This window comes from Biomphalaria glabrata, chromosome 16 (assembly GCF_947242115.1).
Source record: "Biomphalaria glabrata chromosome 16, xgBioGlab47.1, whole genome shotgun sequence".
In the NCBI taxonomy this organism is placed as follows: domain Eukaryota; kingdom Metazoa; phylum Mollusca; class Gastropoda; family Planorbidae; genus Biomphalaria; species Biomphalaria glabrata.
In genome coordinates, this window is record NC_074726.1 from 3,460,099 (window position 1) to 3,484,006 (window position 23,908).

Genomic DNA, 23,908 nt, shown 5'->3' on the forward strand with positions numbered 1-23,908 from the left:
CGCTGATTACAATCTCCCGATTGCACTTAAAGAGTAACCTAAAACCCGGCATTATTCATTATTCTTGATACACCTGCCAATACTGAACTTAAAATATTTTCCTGTTGAAAAAACTTTAAGTATATGCCACTGAAGATTGCTTGCAATTCGATACTTTTAATGCCGTGTTGTGGGCTACCAGCTTAAAGCAGAAACGACTATTACAGGTGCCAGAGTATTTAGTGTGTTGTCTTAACTGAAAATTACTAGAGCATAAAATTCTAGGTTTTAAAAATTTGTTATAAGAAAATGAATTCTCGTGGATTATCACCTGATATGAATGTGGAGTTCTTCCAAAATGTATTTAAAATTAGGTTGGCTTAGAATAGACGCCTGAAAATTACGGACCGCTGACAGCATGGAACCTAAAAGAGTAATGAGGATTAGCACGATATAAGTTTAACTTTGTAACCACCTCTTTGCTTGGACTATCATTTTTAGAGGCCCCCGAAAGGGGAATAACTGCCAATAGTTTTTATGGGTTGTCCGTCAGTCCGTCCGTCTGTCCGTCCCAATGAGATACAGTAAACTGGAAAAGATATTGAAAATCCGATATCATGATACTTTTAGAGCTTTCAAAGTTCTGATGCAGCGGCTACTTTTTATTTTATTTTCTGAAGGCAAAAAGTATAATTTTTAAAAAAAATAACTTTTTTATAAAACGACAGGCATGACTATAGTAATATAGATGGTGAACTTTTAGTGTACATTCAACAAGTTAATGGAAACAGTTTTTTGTTCTTTAAAAATGTTATCAAAAATGTGTATTACTAAATTAAGTACTTTCGCTCATACACGCTACTTTTATTCAGATTTAAAATTTCCAATTCACAAAACTGCTGGCATAATAGTGATTGATCAGTAATCATTTGATTGCAAGAGATCGATCACATTTAACAATTATTATTATAACATTATTGAGAATGAAGGTCTTTTGAATTTGGTCTCTGGGCCAGAGGATAAATCACATAATTTCATTTCAATTATCTGATGTGTTGAAATTAAAAGCCAATGGCTGAGAAGAACGCAAGAAGACGTTATATGTTGACGTATCACATACGTCTTCTTGATTTTTTTTATTGTTCCACAATATCTATTAGAGAATGTAATGGGTTGCCTGAATCAGACAGGAGAACCAACGACGTAGCAGACTTTAAGTGATTGATTAATATGCATGACTAGAGTGACACAGTCAGTAGTGACAGTGTTCATGCCACATTCAGTGTTGATAAAGTCCATGTTCATCCATCCATCCATCCATCCCAGTGGCGCTACAGCCCATGGAGGGCTCTCGCCTGCTTCAACACATCCTTCCATTCAGATCTCTCCTGGGCCTTTTGCCTCCACTCCCTAACCCCAAGCTGTTGCAGATCTGCCTCCACATCATTAATCCATCGCATTCGGGGTCTGCCTTTGGGTCGCCTGCCGTTCATATGTAATTGAATTCCATAAGCTACTTATTGATCGCATTTAATGAAGAGTGTGTGCGATGATAAAACAGTTACGTCATTTTGTCACAAATTACAGATAAAAAAAATCCACAACAATAAAAAGGAAATAAAAAACCTACCCACAACTTTACCAGAAGCAGACTAAAATTTCAACTAATTCGTCATGACCATTCAGTTTGGCCAATGACATTCAAGTTCGACCTGATTTATCATAGATGTCAATCTTCGCGACTTTTTAAAGCATTGTCTGTAATAGACAAAATAAGATAAGATAAGATAAGATTTCTTTTACTTTGATTGTGTTCCTTTACGTTTGCTGATCAAAAAGAAAATGAAACTACAATAACAGAAGAATTGACTGATGCATTGCTATAAAATTGCGTTTGTTTGCGTGACGTCATTCGTGCATTAACATGCCCAGAACGTCTGTTTTTTTCCTGTCCTATCAGTTAACTGTTTCTCGAAGAATTAAAATAGAAACTAAACAAAAACATTGTTTCGACAATGGAATGAAACATTAGAAACAGTTTGTTTAAGCAAATGACATTCTCTGTTTCTAAATGTTGTCTTCTCTGTCTAGACCTTGGAAAACTAATTCATTTCCATAATAATAATAACAATAATAATAATAAGTGTGGCATCATAAGCATTAAAAAGGGCAAGGCAACGAACACCAACATTGAATTTGAAGGCATCGAGGAATTGAACTCCGCCTCTATTTATAAATATCTTGGAATAAACCAGAATGCCAAGATAAACCATAAGAAATTAAAAGAGGACTTTCTTGGCAAATATAAGCAAAGAGTTAATAAAATCCTCAACACCAAACTGTCTGGCAGTAATCTCATCACTGCAATTAACAGCTGGGCCGTCCCTGTGCTCCTTTACACGTTCGGTGTGATCAAATGGACTGACACCGACCTACATGACATTGACAGACTCACTAGAAAATTACTAACCAAGTTTCGATGCCTACACCCCAAGTCCTCCACCAAAAGGTTATACCTGCCCAGGAAGGATGGGGGTCGTGGATTGCAGAACATCTTCAAATTGTGTAAGATGCAAGTTTTAAAAATACGTTCAAAACTGCTCGCCTCCAGCAACAAATTAGTTTCCTTCCTACGGAAATACGACTCCGATGCAACCCCTCTGAACCTACACAATGCTGATGTCAATATCGGTTTGGACGACGTAGGGCATGAGATTCGCCAATGGGAAGAAAAAACACTCCACGGAAAATTTCCGGCTTCATTACATGGGGACAACATCGACAAGGCTACTTCCTTAACATGGCTCAAAGCAGGTCATCTCTACCCTGAAACAGAAGGCTTTGTTACAGCAATACAGGACAGAGTAATCAGGACAAAAAATTACGAGAAGCATATCCTGAAACTCAATGTTGTCGACAAATGCCGAAAATGTGGAAATGTGGGCGAGTCGATTGAACACATTATGGCAGGATGTCCAGCCCTATCAGAATCAGCCTACCTAGGTCGCCATAACCAAGTTGCAAAGTTAATACACCAACACCTGGCTTTGACGTACAAATTGATCGGTAAGGACACTCCCCCTTATTATAAATACTCTCCGCAAGAGGTTCTCGAGTCTACTGAACATCTGCTGTACTGGGATAGGCCTATTCTGACCGACAAAACGGTAGATTTCAATCGCCCGGATCTGCTGTTCATCGATAAAAAAGAAAAAACCGCTACCATTATCGATATCGCCGTACCACTGTCTCATAATTTACGAAAAACTGAGATAGAAAAACAAAGAAAATATGGGAACCTAGGCTTGGAGATTAAGCGTCTATGGAAATTGTCCAAAATAACAATATACCCCATTGTTATATCAACCGAGGGGATAATAACAACTGACCTCACAGACACCTTCAAGGCCCTTAACATTCCTAGGAACATCTTCGTTGCCTGTCAGAGGGCGGTACTGCTGCAGACCTGCCACATCACCAGAAAATTCCTCAGTGGAAACTGTTAAAGGGACTACGATGAATTTTGTTTCTCTTTAGCGAAACTCGACCCTGGCAGTGCCAGAGAATGACTACTCGTTCATTTCTAACATAATAATGGTACACCAAAACTTAGCCACAAAAATTGCTATGTCTAATGATCACTTATTATACTGGGATAGGCCTATTTTGACTGACATGGATTTTAATCCCCCCGATCTGCTGTTTATTAATTTAAAAAAAAGAGAAAAAAAAAACGCTACTATTATTGACATAGACGTACCAATGCTTCTGGCAACTGGGAAGAGGTGGCACTGGACAGATCCACATGGAGAGAGAGAGCATAAAGGAAGGGTCACAGATTGCAGATGTCATACACAACAGAAGCAGAAAGAAGGGTGATAATGCAACGGCGCCTGGTGATGACATATGCCCAACCTGCGATCGCAGCTGTGTATCAGGGATTGGCATCTTTAGTCTCACAAGAAGTTGCAAATTGAAAAGATCGTCTCTCGAGACGTAAAATGCCACAGAATACCAATGATTCATAATATAAGAAAAACTGAAATGGAAAAACAAAGAAAATATGGGAACCTAAGCTTGGAGATTAAGCGGAAGTTATCTAAAATAACAATATATCCCATTGTTATATCAACCGAGAAAGATAATGACAACTGACCTCATAGATACCCTCAAGGCCCTTCCTAAGAAGATTCTCGCATTCTACTGTACTGCTGCAGACCTGCCACACCAATAGAAAATTCCTCAGAGGACAATATTAAAGGGAGACTACAATGACTTTTGTTTCTCTCTAACGAAGCTCGACCCTAGCAGTGCCAGAGAATGAATACGCGTTTGTTTCTAAACAGATAGGTCTTAATGTTCTTCTTAAATGTAGTGAAGCTTGCTGTTTGTCTGAGATCAATGGGGAGCAGACTTTAAAATTTGCAGACTAAATTGTTTATATTATTAGATATCTATTAACTCTTTCTCTCCGTAATTATTTACCACATTCTGGTGGAATCAAAGCTGGCATCGTCAGTTAGGCGAGAAAGAGTTAAAATTTCTGTCCACTAAAAATATTTTTTTTAAATTTTTTTTTAAAGGCTATAAGCAATGATGGAGAAATTCTGTGGGCAAGATCAGTCAAAAAGTTTAAACACCACAATGTTGTCAAATGGTTATGCCAAGTCCTCTGTAAGAATATTAGAGATTGATCCTGATTCAGGTATTTTGATTAAAAAAGAAGAATATGTCAACCAGGTACGAAAACAGTTTGGAACTGCACTTCGTAACCTTGTATCTAATTGTAGTTAAACGCATGATAACCATGGAAAGCAAAAGCTTCGGAAAGTTAACTCAAAACACCATAGAAACTTTCTAATTGCTATATATTCGAAAACATAGAGAGAACGATGAAATGATATAGGCCACTTAAGTCACTAAGTACATAGTCACCATGTACCATGGCTTTTCTACTGATCAGCGCCCAATGCGTCACTTTTGCCCAACCAGACCTTCTTCGTGAGTTTTTTGTGTTTTTTTTTTAATTCTGCCATTGCGCAGAACAAAGTTTCTGGGAAACATCTTAGACGTGTGAGCATTCTTCTAAAGTATGATCTATGAGCTGAACATCTAAAACCTCTCTATCAGCGATTGATCGAACCAAAACTGTTACAACGGTGAGTCCCTGAGGCTACCCAGGACGCAAAATGAATCTCTTCACTCAAAGATAGGGTGTGACTGTAAAAAAACTACTAAAATTTGCCTCATAGTACAATTTTCTTTGCTCTATCGGAAAATTTACTTCTGGCTCAGGAGTTAGTCAATGCTTGAAAAAAACATTTACGATTCTCCAACACTCAGCTTGGAAAAATGCGAAACAAGAAATGAATCTTCAATTCTGCTTACCTCAAAAAACAATATGGCTGCGTTTCCATGACAACCATTTTTAAAAAAATGATTTTTGGTACATTTTCTAAATTAGATTTACATTATATATATGCATACCACATATGAATGCGTTTGGAAGAAAAAAAAATAGCTTCAGGTGGCCGTGGTCTCCCCCTCCCCTTTAAGAAATGCTAAGTAAAGGAATAAAATAGCGAAGAGACTTTTTTTTCCCCAAAAATAATTTGTATTCATTGTAAATGTATTGTATGCGCAAAATAAATAAATATTTCATTTTTCCAAAAAATACTCAAAAAAAAAAGTTTCTTATTTACATTCTTTGAGGCGCGGTGGCTGAGTGTTAAGGCACTTGGCTTCCTGACCTAAGGGTCCCTAGATCGAATCCTGGTGAAGACTGATTTTTTTTTTATTTTGGAATCTTTAGTTCGCCTCTTGAGTCCGACACGCACTAATAGGTACCTGACATTTAGTTGGGGAAATAGTTTAGGCGGTCTGTGGTTGTGATGGCCACATGACACCCTCGTGAACTGCTGACAACAGAAATAGATGACTTTACCATCATCTGCCCTATAGACCGTAAGGTCTGAGAGGTGGGGGGGGGGGGGCTTTACGTCTTTTACGTACGTTCTTTCCAGGCAAAACTATCAAACGTTTTGTCGAATCAAATTGTCCCACTAGCTCTCGTTCAATAAACACATTTAAAAAAAAATGTAATATCGCTGATTGCAAATAATTCTTTATCAACTTTAAATTGAAAAAAAAAGTATCTCTCGTGTAGGGTCACTAACAGCTATTGTTTGAAATATGCAAATCAAAATGACGATCTTTAGGAGGGGTTCTCAACCTGTGGGTCGCGACCTTCTTAGGGGTCGAGGACGATTTGTCAGGGGTCGCCTAAGACCATCCAAAATATGGATTTTTTTGTGGTTGATACTTTTTCTCTCCTGTATCAATCACTATCTCTGTCTAGACTATACCCGAAGTCTCTCTTATACTATGAAGTCTCTCTTATACCCGACGTCTCTCTTATACTCTGAAGTCTCTCTTATACCCGAAGTCTCTTTTATACCCGAAGTCTCTCTTATACCCGAAGTCTCTCTTATACCCGAAGTCTCTCTTATACTCTGAAGTCTCTCTTATACCCGAAGTCTCTCTTATACTCTGAAGTCTCTCTTATACTCTGAAGTCTCTCTTATACTCTGAAGTCTCTCTTATACCCGAAGTCTCTCTTATACTCTGAAGTCTCTCTTATACTCTGAAGTCTCTCTTATACTCTGAAGTCTCTCTTATACCCGAAGTCTCTCTTATACTCTGAAGTCTCTCTTATACTCTGAAGTCTCTCTTGTACTCTGAAGTCTCTCTTATACTCTGAAGTCTCTTGATTCTCACTCTCTCTAGATTCATTCTGTTTGATACTAAAATTAAGTAACAAAAATGCCATTATTTTTATACCCATGGTTTGGAATCAGAAATGTGATACTTACTCGTATAATGCCCTGGCCTATATTCAGGGTCATTATTTAATTCCGCCCCTACTTGACCTACTTGACCTCCAGAAATTTAAGTGTCCACAACTCAAACGCGTACTTCACATTTGCAGTATTTTGATAGTCATTAACTGGATAAACATAAAACAGGTCATTGGCACTTACAAAGGGTCAAGCCTAGGGGGTGCACCGGATAGTACTTTTTGATATCTAACTGGAGCGTTAGAATTAGTCCCCTTTCCAACTTGTCCAGACAAGTGATAGGATCACTGCTTAGTGAGAAAGCTAAAAGCATGGAACGCACTAAACAAAACATTTGTTAAAAACATTTGTAATCTGACAGATTTACTATTGTTGGTCTAGATCTAATACAAATTTAATTACATGACTGAAGCGTGATCGAGAAGCTAAGTACGCTTGACATTGGCTTGGTTACCTATGAAGGGGGTCCGAGTTTCGACGCCCGACTCGAGCAGAGTTGTGTTTACTGAGCGCCTAAAGGCAAAGAAAATCTTCTCCCAGATACCCCCACCCCCACACTGGTCCACAAATGAGATTGGACCATAGCACTTTGAGCATGCTATAAGCATGATATTTACGCTATATAAAAAGAAGACTATAACTTTGTTTTTTAAAAAGTATTTAAAAAAAAATGTTTGTTTTTTTTGTTCTAGAATTGGAGTCACAGTTAGGAACAAACTGACAGCTAGATATTTCTTTTCCTTGCTAAACGCAAACATCGCAAAGACATTTTACAATAAGAAATTTAAAAACAACAATTCTACAGAAGCTTTTATTTGATATCATTGAAACTCTGATTATTAATAAGTGATTGACGTGCTATGCTTTAGTAAGCTACTAAAGACAGTTATATTAAGCTGATATATAGTTCAAACATGTAGTTTCCAGCCACGAGTCACCCACGATAATATAAGTGATTGACGTGCTATGCTATAGTGAGCTACTAAAGACAGTTATATTAAGCTGATATATAGTTCAAACATGTAGTTTCCAGCCACGAGTCACCCACGATAATTATTTTACTAAGATTTGTGCAAGAGACTTAGAAACACTAGAATTCAGTAGAAATAGTTAGAAACGCCAACACAGTTCTGTGACATCATTTTCGGAGTTTTGGTTGTGTATATATGCGGAGTAGTCAATCATCGCCTCGCGCTAAGTATCTTGGCCAATCACCCCTTGAGTCCATTCGTTTTAGTATCTGCTCGTTTTTTGAAGCCAATTCCCTGGCTTGTTCTCTTAACTTTTTATTTTCTTCATACACTTCGGTGACCTTGGCTTTCATGTCAAAGATGTACTTGTCCAGCGTAGAAATAAAACTGACCACATCAGAAATTTGTGGCTGCACGGCCTTGACTTGCAGAGAGGCGTTAAGTGAGGCTGGGTGCTTGTTGGAGTTTAAGGCGTACGCCTCACAAGTGAAGTAGCCGGCATGTTTCTTGATTGGTGTGTTCCATGTTAAAGTCAGGTAGCCCTGTTCCCCGCCTCTTGGTGAGCCTTCAGTGCTACCTAAAACCTGGAGAGTGTTTAGGAATTTCTTTTCAATCACTGGAGTATCACATCCGGTCACACTGGCTATTGTTTCATTCTCGCCCGTTTCTGTGTTTAACTTTGTCACGACCAGTGTCAGCAGACGAGAAAATTCCGCCTGACCTTGAGAACTGGAGCTTTCCCATTTTGAATCGTCAAACGAATTGACCGTGTCGTTCCATAATGACTGCTGGGAAGTGGATTGTTGTGTTGTGGGAGTTGTCTTACTTTGGTCGAGAGACTCCCAGTTCTTATTCTGCACTGAACATCTCAGTTCGAGTACTTTAGACAGAACAGGGCGAATGGTTCCTGGCTTGGCCTCTAACTTTAAAGTAGCAAGTTCTGAAACTACGAAAGAAATAATATATTAAAGAAACGCAAGATAAAACTCTATGGTCATATTACAAGGTCTTCGATGCTCGCAAAAGACCCTCCTTTTAAGGAAAAGTACCACGAAAAAGAAAAAGAGGCAGACAGAGAAAGCGTTGGGAAGAGTAGACGGTCGTGTCATTAAAAGAGGTTCTACATAAGGCACAAGACAGAGAAGAATGGAGAAAGATGGTCGACAAATCTTGCATGGTGCCCCAACGGTCCAGCAGGCTGAGGGACAGGTAAAAGGTAAAGGTAATATTAAAGAAAAGACACATCGCTTAAGGTTTCACACAACTGGAAGAACTATCTCTACCTGCAGGCTATAAAGTAATAACAGCAATACCAAGTGACTACTAGACAGAAGAACAATATATTCAAATTACAAATACCATAACTTTGAACATGTAGAAACGTTGAAATATTTAGGAAGTATTATTCATTCAAGATTAGCCACAGTATCAAAAGTAAAGAAGCGACTAGCGGCAGGCAGCTTGGCATTTTATAACACACAACACATTACACCCAACACATAACATATAATACATAACATATAACACATTACACACAATACATAACACATTACACACAACACATAACATACAACACATTTATATAGTTCATCCATCGTGGTTCGATGATGACCACTTTTGTCATCCAGGGGGCTGAGGGCTTTGCACTGGGTTTTTGTGCCTCCTCATGTGGCTCATGCATACCGGGCATGTTATTATAGCTGGAGCTAGTGTCATTGGCCTTGTTTTTCTTCTCTGGCGCTTTTCTTCTGCTAGCACAGTTCTCTTGTCCTCTGCAACATGTGCGCCAGTTTTCACAGCGCGACGCCATGATGCTCTGTCATATGCCTCTGTCTCCCAGGTGGCTGGGTCTATGCTGAACGCCTTCAGAGAATCTTTGAGGGTGTCCGTGAAGCGTTTTCATTGTCCGCCCTGCGAGCGCTTTTCTTCCTTTTATTGGCCATACAGGAGTCGTTTAGGGATGCGGCGGTCTTCCATTCTGCTGACGTGTTCTGCCCATCGCAGCTGGGATTGTTTGGATGCTTTGCAGACCCGCTCTTCGGAGGACATCAGTACCTTCAGTACCTGGTAATTTTTTTCTAGCCGTTTGACATTCAGTATTTTTCTGAGACATGTCATGTGGAAGTGGTTCAGTTTTGCATGTTTTCTGTACACTTGTGACAGGTGGGGAAATGTGACGTGTGTTTGGCACGTTTTATGTCTAGGGGATGATTATTTTTAAAGCTATCACACCCCCACTTATCAGCATGTGAATCGGGAGCAGACACGCAACGAGACAAAGCAATGAAAGATAGATACAAAAGTTAAAATAAAGGATATTTATTTACATAAATATACATATAATAATGAAAAGGGGGAGGGTTTGCATCTATCTCCAGTATATTCTATGTTTAATCATCACTCTTGCACATAATAAGAGAGTATGTCACTTTGTCCTCTGACTTAGCTGGTATTCCTGTTGATGTCGCAGCTGGCTGTGTCCTGGCTTGAGGTTCTGCAGCTGGAGATGGCGCTCTAGCGGATAGAGGGACGCCGGCGATATAGTTCTTGTGGAGTCTCAGTCCCAAGTTCTAGTATCTGTAGTGGGCACAGTATGGCGGGTGGCCGGATACCGTGGGCACAAGGTTACTGCGGGCAGAGCTGATCTGCCGTGGGTAGTGTAAGTAACAGGATATGTCCAGTGAGTTGCAGAGGGTTGGCGTAGCTATGACGTCTCGCACAGATCTGACTCTATAGGGACGTCGCGCCTAATAGCTTGACAGGTGGGCTGTCGAATAGGCGGGCAATGCCGATAGCGCCAAGTAGTAGAGTTGAGTAGATCTCCGTAGGCGGTGTGTCGCAGTTATCTATGTAACTGTATAGTAGAATTAGTTCTCTAATTGATAGTGCGGCGTTGATCACTATATTGATGACGTCATTACACTATTAATATTTTCTGTGTAGACTAGAGGACTGAGCTTTTGTTGCTTGTCACAACTTCTAGTGACGTAAATTTAGTGTGTGTGTGATTTGCGTCATTTATCGTCTAGTACAGTCTCTCCATTGTTTTGTACGTCGGTACAGATAGACGTGTTTTGAGAGCTCTTGAATTTCTCCTTGGTTTTTGTTATTGGATAGCCTTAGCATTGGCCTTGGACATTTTCTTGTTGAATTATCTTGACCCCTGTTTAGGGTGAGTTTTATTTTTCATTGTATAGTTTTTCTTTTTGAATTCGTTCGTATTTGTAATTCTATAATTAGACTAGATATAGATGATTAGAAGAATCCTTTCTTTTATCTTCTATAGGGTTTTAGCGTCAAGACTAAGTTTTAGTCGTAGTCTCAGTTGAAGACTCTATTTCAAGTATTAGTGTCAAGTCTATATATTAGACTCTGTGTCAAGTCTCAGTGTCAAGATTTGTTTATTCAGTCTCAGTTCTATATTGAGAGTACAACTTTAGGTCTACAGTCTACAGGACTGAGGTCTTTCTCTCAGTTGGTCGTCTGGTGTGCACGTTGATTTGTACATGAGTCTGAGGTTCAAGATTCCAGACTGCGGGTTGCAGTGGTCAGACCTGATGGTGTAGTGTCAACTATGAACTTCTACTTTTTTGGAATTGTCGTCAGTGGACAGTACCTGATCTAGAGGCTAGATCTACATATATTACCAGTTGTTGTTTTTGAGATTGAAGGACTATGTGATCCATTGAACTACTTATTATAGTTAAGGTAATATACTATGTGTTTCATAATTATATGAATGTTCTTTATCTAAGGAGACTAACTGGATCATTGTAGATTACATATTATTACATATTGATATTTCATACTATTATTATCAGTCATCATGAATCAGTCATTTGTAAATATATCACAAGAATAAATTTTATTGTTATTTACATCATACACTTAGTTTATTAGTTTATCTACAACTATATGTGTATGATGTGCTTGTCAGGCTGAACTTGAGCCAAAATATTATAAGTTCAGAAAATAATAACAATAATACAAATTGAAATAATATTTAATATTAATAAATATTTGCATTGGAAATATATAATAATAATTTGATAAATACAAGAATACAAGAACCTGACAAGTATTTTGGGGGCTCGTCTAAACTGTTAAAGGAGTTATTTGAGGGATTATCTCAGTTATAATTTGTTATATTATTGACAGTTGAATATTTGCTAAATAAATTTCTGTACTTGTAAAAGTATATTTTCAGATTCTAGACACTTGTTTGTGTCACATTACTATTCATAACGGTACTATGTGATTGTACCTTATTACTCAGGAAAGGCATCGTATACATTTTTTGTGTGAGACTTTATTGGTGCCATTGTATCATATTGTTATTGCTAACATTGTATCTTATATATAATATTTTTTTTTTTAAATTTATACTAATAAGATATAATTTTGTTACATGCCAAACTGATTGGTGGACCTAAATTGGAGCTGTGATCTGTTTGTTGGGATTCTCAAGTTGTCCTGGTGTATCTGGCTGTACCTTGTCATCACTACTCTATCTTCCTGGTGCTGAGGCAGATTCTATCTTCGCAGGAGAAAGCACAGCTAAGTGTATTTTTTTTGGTTGCTAATAGTATATCTTGTGCTCTAATTAAATTTTCCGATTTGACCTGTTAAACTTATATTGTTTGGAAATTCTAAGGATGGAGACTAGGTTTTCTATAAATTCACAATTTATAGCGGATGGGCAGGCGTTGGGTTTTACAGGAGCTGACTTGCAGAACTATGTGAAAGAACAGAAGGAGGAATATGTCAAGGCAGAACAAGCAAGATTGGATAGGGAGGAACGGCTCAAGAAGGAACAAAGGGCGGAGGAGGAACGCATAAAGAAGGAGGAGCATGAACGATGGAAAGAAAGGGAAGTAGTGGAAGCTAAAAAGAGGCAGGAAGAATTGGAATTGGCTAGACTTCAGGAGAAAATTGTGGAGAAGGAGTTGCAGAAAGAAAGTAAATCTGAAAACAAAGAAGGAGAACCTAAGATCCAGGATAAACATAGACATATAATTGATAAGTTGGACAAGAGTTTTCAGAATATGAAGGAAGATGAGGATTTGATTGGCTTTTTGACTCTATTTGAGGCGGTAGCAACAAGATGTTGTATTGATAAGAAAAGTTGGGCTATGTTGTTGTCGTACAAATTGACTTCAAAACTCAAGAATTTTATGCTGCAAGATGATCTGTTTAAGAAGGAAAATTATGATGAAGTAAAGGTTATGCTAATGAGACAGACTGATATAAATGGAGAAACGTGTAGGAAGAAATTTCACCAAATCAGACCTAAAGAAAATGATTTCAGGGGATATGTGGCAGATTTGAAAAGGGCACTAGACAATTGGATGAAGATGGCGGAGGTAAAGGAGACCATAGAAGGCATGAAAAATATGATTGTGACAGACAGATTATTAGAGAGTGTTTCAGGAGAAGTGTATCGTCAACTTATCTTAAATAAAAGTGATAATGTAGAAGACATGCTACAAGTAATTGAAAGTTTTAAGACTGCAAGTTCAACAAAATCATTATGTAAAGAGGAAAATGTGTATGTAATGGGAGCTGCTGAAGCCACAAGTCAGAATTATGCTAGTGACAGGAAAGTCATAACTTGTTTTAGGTGCGGAAAAGTAGGTCACAGGTCAACGGAATGTTATGTGGGTGGAGCCGGAGTGAAACCAAAGCAGGTGACATATAATAAGGATGGACCAAGACATGTGTTAGGCACAAGGAATGTGTCATATGGAACTTACAGAAGGCAATTCGATACTAGAGGAAGGAGAATGGATGGAGGGAATTGGAGAGGAGCTTACAATGATGTGAACCATGGTGGAGGAAATAACAGAAGGAATTATTCAGGTGTTGATTATACTAAGGAGAAAAACACAGACAAGTCAAAGAAAGTGCAAAACACAGGTACGCAGAGATGACTAAATTGTTCACGTAAAATTCAAAGTTGTTGTCATTCTAATCTGGCTGATGAAATAGAATATTTTACTCCATGTAGAAAAGAAACTATGTCTATTGTTGATCAGAAATTGAGGAAAAAGTCTGTAGGGAAATTACGTTTTGAAGAAGGATTATTAAATAATAAAATAGTGTCTATATTGCGTGATTCAGGATCTAGTGTTATTGGGGTAAGAAGTTCTTTAATTGAATGCAAAGACAAAATTCCAGGTAGCTACAAATTAAAATTGATTGATGGTACTATTAAGGAATATCCACTGGCATGTGTTGACATCAATTCAGACTATATCACAGGGAAATATATTGTAGCTTGTTTTGAAAATCCAGTAGCTGATTTAATAATAGGGAATGTACAAGATGAACAACATAATGAACATATTGGTGCTGCTGTTACAAGAGCAATGAAACAAAAAGAGAATGAGGCTGATATTATGAAACATTCAGAAGTTATTCAAGATTGTTATAAGTTATTTGGATCATGTGAAGATTTCTTGAGAGAACAAGTGAGTGACCCTACATTACAAGAATTATGGAATCGACAGAAGGAGAAGAGTGTGGATAATAAGAAAAATGGAAGTGTTCGATTTAAGGTATTCGATAGATTATTGTATCGTGTATTCAAAGGTCAATTAGGTCAGGAAGAGAAACAACTCGTGGTTCCAGTGTCAAAAAGGGAAGTAATTTTGAAAACAGCACATGAAAGTATATTTGCAGGTCATTTGTCAGTTAGGAAAACAAAGTCAAGAATATACCAATATTTCTTTTGGCAAGGAGTTGATAAAGATGTTAAAGACTTTATTAGGAGTTGTGATATTTGTCAACGGTGTAGAATGCCACGAAGATGTGACAGAGTTGAACTTGGAAATATGAATATAGTAACAACACCATTTTACAAAGTGGCAATAGACATTGTTGGTCCGCTAGATACTACCGAGAACAAGAACAGATTTATTTTGACATTAGTTGACATTGCTACGAGATGGCCAGAGGCAATACCTTTAAGAAATATTACTACAGAAACTGTGATTGAGGCATTAAACACAATCTTCAGTAGAATTGGTATACCGCACGAGGTACTAAGTGATAACGGAAGTCAGTTCACTGCGGATTTATACAAGGAAGTGTGTAACTTCTACAATATTAAAATAGTGCACTCAACTATTTTTCACCCTTCGTCGAATGGGATGAATGAACGTTTCAATTCTTCATTAAAAAGTTTTCTAAGGAAAGTTACACAAGAGAGTCCAAAGGATTGGGATAGAAAGGTTAGCGCTGCACTTTTTGCTTATAGAGAGGTCCCAAATGAAACTACAGGAATATCGCCATTTCAAATGGTATATGGAAGACAGATGAGAGGACCATTGGCTATTCTGAAACAAGTATTTGTAATACAAAGAGGAGGAAGATGAATACAGGAATGTTTACTCATACTTAATGGATTTGAAGGAGAGGTTATTCCATGTAACATCAATTGCCAACAGAAATAGTGAGGTTAAAAAGCAAAAGTACAAAATTCAGTATGATAGATACTCTACATTGCGCAAGATTGATGAAGGTGATTGTGTATTGATACTTAAACCTCAAAGAGAAAACAAATTATCTGTATATTGGCAAGGACCATTTAAAGTTATAAGGAAGGTATCAAGATTCAATTTTCTAGTAAAGAAGGGAGATAAGTTGAAACTTTACCATATCAATAGGTTGATGAAATATCATAGCAGAAGTAAAGATGATACAAGTGAAACTGTTACTAATATTGAAAATGAGAACAGTATTTTGTCTGCTAATATGGTGTCTGTTGTGGATGACGAGGAGGAATTTGATGAAGACTTGACAAATGAAGATATTTTACCCAGCATTCCGACATTAGAAATCAACAATAAGAAGCAGACGAATGATGACATTTTATCTAGAGTAAGAGTTAACCTAGATTTAAACTGTAATCAGAGATGTGAAATTATGAAGGTGCTGGATGAATTCAAAGATATTATATCTGACATACCAGGTAAAGCAGATGTGGAAAAATTCAGGATTAAGTTGATGGACACTAAGCCTATAGCATTAAAGCCATATACGGTACCAATAAATATGAAGGAGAAATTAAAAGAGGAAATTGATAGTATGTTGAAGTTGGGTATCATAGGACCCACAGATTCATCATATGCCGCTCCTGTTGTGGTTATTAAGAAACGTGATGGTACACTACGTCCATGCATTGACTACCGTAAGTTAAACAGTGTTACACAAATACCAGCTGAATTAATACCAGATCAAGAAGAGCTATTCAATAAACTCTACAGGGCTAAGTATTTTACTTTAGTTGATTTAACTAAAGGGTATTGGCAAATACCTATAAGTGAAGAATGTAAAGAGTATACAGCTTTTAGAGTTCTGGGGGAACACTACATGTTTCATTACTTACCATTTGGTTTAAGTGGTGCCCCTAACCATTTTAATAGAGTTTTAAAGAGTATTTTAAGAGATATTGAGAATGTATTGTTTTATTTTGATGACATCTGTATATTTAGCGAAAGTTGGGAGACTCATGTTAGAGATGTACAGAATGTTTTCGGTGTATTGAAAAGTCATGGATTTACTCTAAAACCATCTAAATTAGAGGTTGGCTTTACTAACATTAAATTTCTGGGACATAATGTAGGTCGGGGAGAAGTGAAACCAGATAGTAGAAATGTTCAGAAGATCCTGGAGTTTAAACCACCCAGTACCAAGAAGGAAGTAAGGTCATTAATTGGGTTGGTTAACTATTACTCTAAATTTATACCTTGTTATTCAGACTTGGTGTTTCCATTCACAGAGTTATTGAAGAAAGGGAAATCTGTGAGAATTGATTGGAGTAATGAGTGTATTGTGGCACTGAAAAGAATACAAACTTATTTGTGTGATTATCCTATTCTAAGATTGCCTGATCCTTCTCTTCCATTCTTTTTGCAGACAGATGCATCAGATAAAGGCATTTCAGGTATACTTAGTCAGATGAGAGATGGTGTGTTACATCCAGTGAAGTTTGTCAGTCGCAAGTTGTTGCCACGTGAACAGAAATACTCTATCCTTGAGCGGGAAGGACTGGCCATTGTATGGTCGATCAAAAAGCTAGATCGTTATTTGGCAGGAGTGAAGTTTCATCTCCAGACTGATAACAAGGCCTTGTCATTCATAACTAATAGTAATTATTGTAACAAAAGAATAACTAGATGGTGTTTAGCACTTCAGGATTATTGTTTTGATTCTGTCCATTTGAAGGGAGAATTAAATGTTTTTGCTGATGTATGCTCAAGACTTGTATAATTTTTTTGATCCATTTGAGCAATCATGTACTTATGTTATATTAATTTTGATATTGATTAAATTTGATAATGTAACTATGTAACATGCAAACAGTTGTAACTTTAACTGTACAATTTTGAGACAAACATTATTTTGTCTATTGAAGTGTATAATGAAGATTTTTTATTGTTGAGGTAATCATAATGATTATTGGTTGTTGAGGATTTCTCAGTTGTTTTTTCTCAGTGAGATTTTGAGGTCTCTTTTTGTAATTCTCGGAAACGTATTTGCAGTATTGGTCTTGGTGGAGTTGATTTTCTGGAGAATTTTCTTGCAGTTTTTATGATAACTGGAATTTTTTTCAAAATTGCCAGTTCGTTGAGGAGGGGGAATGTCGCAGTTATCTATGTAACTGTATAGTAGAATTAGTTCTCTAATTGATAGTGCGGCGTTGATCACTATATTGATGACGTCATTACACTATTAATATTTTCTGTGTAGACTAGAGGACTGAGCTTTTGTTGCTTGTCACAACTTCTAGTGACGTAAATTTAGTGTGTGTGTGATTTGCGTCATTTATCGTCTAGTACAGTCTCTCCATTGTTTTGTACGTCGGTACAGATAGACGTGTTTTGAGAGCTCTTGAATTTCTCCTTGGTTTTTGTTATTGGATAGCCTTAGCATTGGCCTTGGACATTTTCTTGTTGAATTATCTTGACCCCTGTTTAGGGTGAGTTTTATTTTTCATTGTATAGTTTTTCTTTTTGAATTCGTTCGTATTTGTAATTCTATAATTAGACTAGATATAGATGATTAGAAGAATCCTTTCTTTTATCTTCTATAGGGTTTTAGCGTCAAGACTAAGTTTTAGTCGTAGTCTCAGTTGAAGACTCTATTTCAAGTATTAGTGTCAAGTCTATATATTAGACTCTGTGTCAAGTCTCAGTGTCAAGATTTGTTTATTCAGTCTCAGTTCTATATTGAGAGTACAACTTTAGGTCTACAGTCTACAGGACTGAGGTCTTTCTCTCAGTTGGTCGTCTGGTGTGCACGTTGATTTGTACATGAGTCTGAGGTTCAAGATTCCAGACTGCGGGTTGCAGTGGTCAGACCTGATGGTGTAGTGTCAACTATGAACTTCTACTTTTTTGGAATTGTCGTCAGTGGACAGTACCTGATCTAGAGGCTAGATCTACATATATTACCAGTTGTTGTTTTTGAGATTGAAGGACTATGTGATCCATTGAACTACTTATTATAGTTAAGGTAATATACTATGTGTTTCATAATTATATGAATGTTCTTTATCTAAGGAGACTAACTGGATCATTGTAGATTACATATTATTACATATTGATATTTCATACTATTATTATCAGTCATCATGAATCAGTCATTTGTAAATATATCACAAGAATAAATTTTATTGTTATTTACATCATACACTTAGTTTATTAGTTTATCTACAACTATATGTGTATGATGTGCTTGTCAGGCTGAACTTGAGCCAAAATATTATAAGTTCAGAAAATAATAACAATAATACAAATTGAAATAATATTTAATATTAATAAATATTTGCATTGGAAATATATAATAATAATTTGATAAATACAAGAATACAAGAACCTGACACGGTGGGTGATACTCAATAGGAAAATGCAGTGCTGAATAGCACTAAGCACATAGATAGGCCAGTAGGCAAATAGGCAGGTAAGTAATCCGATAAATAGGCAGACACCTGAGGGAGGCTGCGGATAAATAAAGACAAGTTAGGACATGTCTCTCATACATCTTATCGATGCCCTCGACTGAGGTGCATTCGTCAGATTGGTAAAATTGCTTTAGAGTACAAGGGGGAGGTGATGACAAATGGGATTTGGAAAATAGATGGATGATAGTAGCAATATCAAAATGTACATAAAAGGGGAAATAATAATATAAAAATGTACATAGAAGGGGAAATAATAGTCTCAAATAAACAACACAGGTGGATAGAGAAAGAAAAGGGGGGGGGGTGAGTTGGGCGGTGGTCAGCGATCGAGATGATTGTTTACATATGACCGTGGGTCGAGAACAATGGAGCGCGCTTGAATGTCCCTTCAAGCGGCGCAACTCTCCTTAGAGTAAAATGAGTAAAGGGGAGATAATTCATTACAGGGGAGATAACTCATATCTCCTTTCTAAGCGCAGTATTAGTGCGATAGTAAAATTATCAAGGCGGCCAGCCGAGATAAAGGAAATAGACTAAGATGTACAAATATATACATGGTTGCATCAACGATCAATTGAGCAACGTAGCATTAATAGATTAATGCAATACATAAATAAATACATAGGACATGTTTATGTTTTCTACTTACGCCAGTGAGAAATACACAATGCACTAATTAAATATAAATGAACTAAGCAAAATACACATGATAATATCCAATGGAAATATACACAGAGTAATTACGATGGAACTTGTGATTAAGTTCGGCTTACCACCAGGTATTCCTCTAGGAGAAAGAATAAGTGATATAGTCCAGACTCGATAGCTCAGCTCGAATGAGAAAGAGAGGGTCTGACTTTATTTAATCTACTTATATATGCCTGGGAAATGTGGGCAAACACAGGAAACGTCCTAGGCTAAGAATTAGCTTACACGTGGGTGAAGTCCGACAAGAGCCGCACCTTGGAGTATCACGCGGTGTGTTGACCCGTGTAATCTCTTAGATCAAAGAGAGACGTGGGGGGGGGGGGGAGTGACCTACATTCCACCCAAAGGGGGGGGGGGTCAATCGCGGCGGACATCCGCGGATAAGACTAAAGAGAACGTGTCTATCTTTGCCCCGGTCAAGGGCAGATAAATGAAAGGACTGGCCTAATTTTCTCCAAGGTGGTGGACTAAGTCTAGCCTGGTAGAGAGGAAAGGTGGGGCGGGTGAAGAAATTGGAGGTAGGATGGGGAAATAATTAAAAATAAAATAGACAAATGATGAAAAATAATAATTAATGCTGTGATAAAATTGAGTGACTCTGACAGCGAGTTTTTGACTTGTCACAACACTGTCCACGTTTTTGAGGGAAGGATGACAGCTCGATAGATCCCTAGCTTTGTATTTGTGGTGATACCTCGTCTGTTCCAGATATTTTTAGACAGTCTGCCTTAGGATGCACTAGCCTTGGCGATATACAGGTCGATTTCATTATCGATCTTTCCGTTTCTGGAGAGTGTGCTGCCAAGATAAGTAAATCTGTCCACTGCATTTATATCATGTCCATTAATCTTGATGCTTGGATCCGAGTAAGCTTTCCCTGGAGCAGGCAAATATAAGACTTCGTTGTTTTTTTTTGTTGATGGTAAGGCCAAAGTCTGAGCATGCTCTTGAAAAGTCAATGACGATGCTCTGCAGATCATTTTCAGAACAGGCATTAAGGGCGTAGTCGTCAGCAAATAGCAGGTCCCTGATTACTGCTGGTTTTATTTTTGTTTTTGCTTTGAGCCGCCTCGGGTTGAATGGGCCACTATCCAATCTGTATGTTACATTTATCCCGTTGTTGTCTCTATTTGTGGATGCATCTGTCAGCATAGCGGAGAACGTGATACTGAACAGTGCAGGTGCTAGGACACAGCCTTGTTTTATCCCGTTTGATACTTCGAAGGGCTCTTTCTTCGACACTAGTCTTCATACCATCATGAAATAGTCTCACCATGGATATACATTTTTGTGGACATCCATACTCTGCTACTCCTACTCTGCTAATACTTTTGTTAGGTCGACATATATTGAGAAGAGGTCAGCATTTTGTACTTGGCATTTTTCCTGAAGCTGCCTTGCCGCAAAGATCACGTCAATGGTTCCACGCTCTTTTCTGAAACCGTACTGGCTTTCTGGTAGTAGACCATGTTCTATGTGTTGCATGAGCCGATTTAGTAGGATGCGTGCGAGGATTTACCTAGCAATAGAGAGAAGAGATATTCCTCTGGGGTTGTCGCAGATTTGGCGGTTTACTTTTCGCTTGTATCGATGAACGATTGTTGCATCTTTAAAGTCTTGTGGTATTGACTCATGTTCCCACATAATTAAAAACAGCTCATGAAGTCTTTCAATCAGGGCTAAACACATAATACATAACACACAACACATACTTTAAAGCTAATCTTAGAAAACCAAACATTCTTCACAAAAAGACCAGTAGCCATGCATGAAAGAGAAAACTAGACGCTGATAAAAACACCAAAAAATCTGCCAGAGACACTTAAGAAAGGAAAAGTCTCAGAAACTTTTATAGTGCCATAAAGATGAAACCGGAGGACACCCACTAACCAAGAGATATACCAGGTATATAATGACCTCTCCATAGTGACGGAAATAAAAAAGAATATAACAAGCTTACATTGGGCAGGTCACATCGAAAACATGTCCGAGAACAGTGGAGCAAAGAAAGCATACCTGGAGAAACAAAAAGGCAGACCACGAGGACGCTGACTTGATGATGTAGAGGCAGAGCTACAACAGCTAAGAGTGGGGCATGGAGACACAAAACACAAATTAGATCTGAATGGAGAGATCTGTGAAAGCAGGCCCAGGCCCTCCTTTGGCTGATCGATAGAGTAGATAATGTATAAACACAACTAAACACACTTAGAAGATAATAAATATGTTCTTTTTTGTTCTTTTAGATCAAATTAAATCAGTCTGTACACGAAAATTACTAACATTATTCAAAACCTTCGCGACCTTTTTATAATACAGTTAGTTTTACTGGCTTTGGCTTTACTATTTAAAAAAATACATATCAAATAATAAATAAATAAATTTAAAAAAAAAGTATAAATCTATGAAAATATGGTACTATATTCATATTTTAAATTGAAGTTTGTCGAAACTATTAACTTTAAAGTGATGTTGTAAAAATAGATCCTGATTTTTTTCACTACTTTTATTAATATGATATGATTAAATTACAAAATAATAGTTACTTCTACTTACCATTAGTGCTTAAACAGGCGACCACTGACAAGGTCATCAGTAATAACTTCAAGAGATTGACCATTCTGTGTAGCATTCAATTATACGAGAGACACCAAACAAACTGACCAGTAATCGTACTCACGTATAACACCCTTTAATGCGCTCTGCGCCACGACAATAGAAAAAAATATGGTTTAATGTCTCTCTCTCTATATATATATATATATGGGCAAGCAGAATTATAAAATATGACCCCTTCTAAACTTACTTCCTCCTATATTATTTCATTGTTTAGATTAGTTAGTAATGTTGGTCAAGAGGGGGATGAATTTTTAATATAGCCTTCTTTGCGGATGTGCTAGACCTGGGCCACAGAGTCATCCTATTGTCGCCGGTTTACGAGTAGTGGAGAACAAGAGAGTAGTGTGATGACTTCTGTTCTTCTAGTGCCGACATTTTTTTTGTGATGATTTTATATTTGTTGGTATTTAAAATACAGGGCTTTTCCTTTGTGTTTATGTAATGGTACACACAGAATCACTTGTCGCTGAAAAATAAATTGACTAAAATATACTGAAAAAAACTTCTATACTTTTTTTTTTCTTTCTTTTCATGAGCTCCTTCCAAACATTAATTCAACAATTCACAACAATATATATAGTTCGTCCATCGTGGTTCGATGATGACCACTTTGTCTTGTGGTTAGTGATGCCTGTCTGACTTCGACAAAATCACTCTGGAGATGTCCGGGTTTTCCTGTGCGGGTGTATTTCACTATGACTAACCACCAAGACGTAGACAACCACACAAAAGGTAACACGTGAAGAATTAAGTCCAGACCTCTGAACAATTCATGAAATAGATTTAATCAAACAAAAGGGCCAAAGTCGATGTCTCTGTCTATAAAATACGTCCTAACGCTATGGAATCCTCTCACCAACTGATTTTCTGTCTCTAAGTAGTCTCTAACCCATCTAAGTCAAAGTGTCACTAGTCACATTCAAAATGCGTCTACAATGGTGCGTCTCTATATAACTAAAAATAAAAATAAAAAAAACTTAAGTGTCTAACAACTGTCCTCTCCGCCTTGTATTGGATGCTACAGTCTGGACCGAAGTCAGACTTCACTCACTGTACCGGACTGGGTCTTGATGTTACAACTCGTTCTAGCATGGATGTTACAATTCGTTCTATCAAGGATGATTGTTCCGTAATTGGTTCTAAAATTTTGTACCTGTTTTTTTTTTGTCTGGCTACGGTTCTACAGTTCTGGCATCATTGGTGCTAGTGCTGATGCGCATGGCAGCGTCATTCTATTTCTAGACGATATAAATACTTTCTTGTGTTAAAGCCGTTAGTTTGGTGTGATTTTACTTTACATCATGTAGGTAGAATCTTAAGGAACTACAAGTCGAACTATTTAATGCACTTTTATTACGGTAATGTGTTATCCTGTTATTATTTTAACTTTTATATATATGTATGATGTGTGTATGTATATATGGTCATCATCGAACTACGATGGACGAAATGTATACATATATATTTATTTTTTTATTATGATCGTGAGTTAAATAATTATCTGTTAGTTTAATTTGAGTGTGAAGACATCACATTATGTTTCGTAAAGGTCAGCTTGACATATACAGTAAATCTTAAAAGGCTTACATATATATGATATTTCTCTGGAGGATTGAAGTCTTATCTTATCTTATATAATACAGACGTTACTTCAAAAAAGAAGAGGATTACGTCCTACGCGTCATGCATTTAGTCATGCATATTAACCAATGACTTAAATTCTGCCAAGTCACTGGTTTTCCTGGATAGCTCAGGCAACCCATTCCATGCTCTAATAGCACTAGGGAAGAAGGAGTATTTGTACAAAT

General features: G+C 37.3%; 2 protein-coding genes across 2 annotated transcripts; one reads left to right on the forward strand and one right to left on the reverse strand.

The window, feature by feature from the left end:
- Nucleotides 1-7,633: 7,633 nt before the first annotated feature.
- Nucleotides 7,634-22,314, reverse strand: LOC106080264 (uncharacterized). Its single transcript, XM_013241610.2, has 2 exons — nucleotides 22,038-22,314; nucleotides 7,634-8,753 (listed from the first exon to the last, which is right to left on the reverse strand). Exons 1-2 carry the CDS (start codon nucleotides 22,111-22,113, stop codon nucleotides 8,014-8,016), a joined length of 816 nt encoding a protein of 271 aa, XP_013097064.2. The 5' UTR covers nucleotides 22,114-22,314; the 3' UTR covers nucleotides 7,634-8,013.
- LOC129923359 (golgin subfamily A member 6-like protein 22) lies at nucleotides 9,967-16,864 on the forward strand. Its single transcript, XM_056013890.1, has 2 exons — nucleotides 9,967-13,723; nucleotides 16,727-16,864. The coding sequence occupies exons 1-2, from the start codon at nucleotides 12,463-12,465 to the stop codon at nucleotides 16,741-16,743; spliced, it is 1,278 nt and encodes a 425-aa protein (XP_055869865.1). The 5' UTR covers nucleotides 9,967-12,462; the 3' UTR covers nucleotides 16,744-16,864.
- Nucleotides 22,315-23,908: the final 1,594 nt, after the last annotated feature.

What these genes read in the sequence shown, in the direction of transcription:
- LOC129923359 (XM_056013890.1), top strand. Translation starts at nt 12,463, where the DNA reads ATGGAGACTAGGTTTTCTATAAATTCACAATTTATAGCGGATGGGCAG.
- LOC106080264 (XM_013241610.2), bottom strand. Translation starts at nt 22,113, where the DNA reads ATGCTACACAGAATGGTCAATCTCTTGAAGTTATTACTGATGACCTTG. An exon ending in CGCCTGTTTAAGCACTAATG is followed by an intron (nt 8,754 to 22,037) that starts GTAAGTAGAAGT and finishes TTTCTTTCGTAG; the next exon opens with TTTCAGAACTTGCTACTTTA.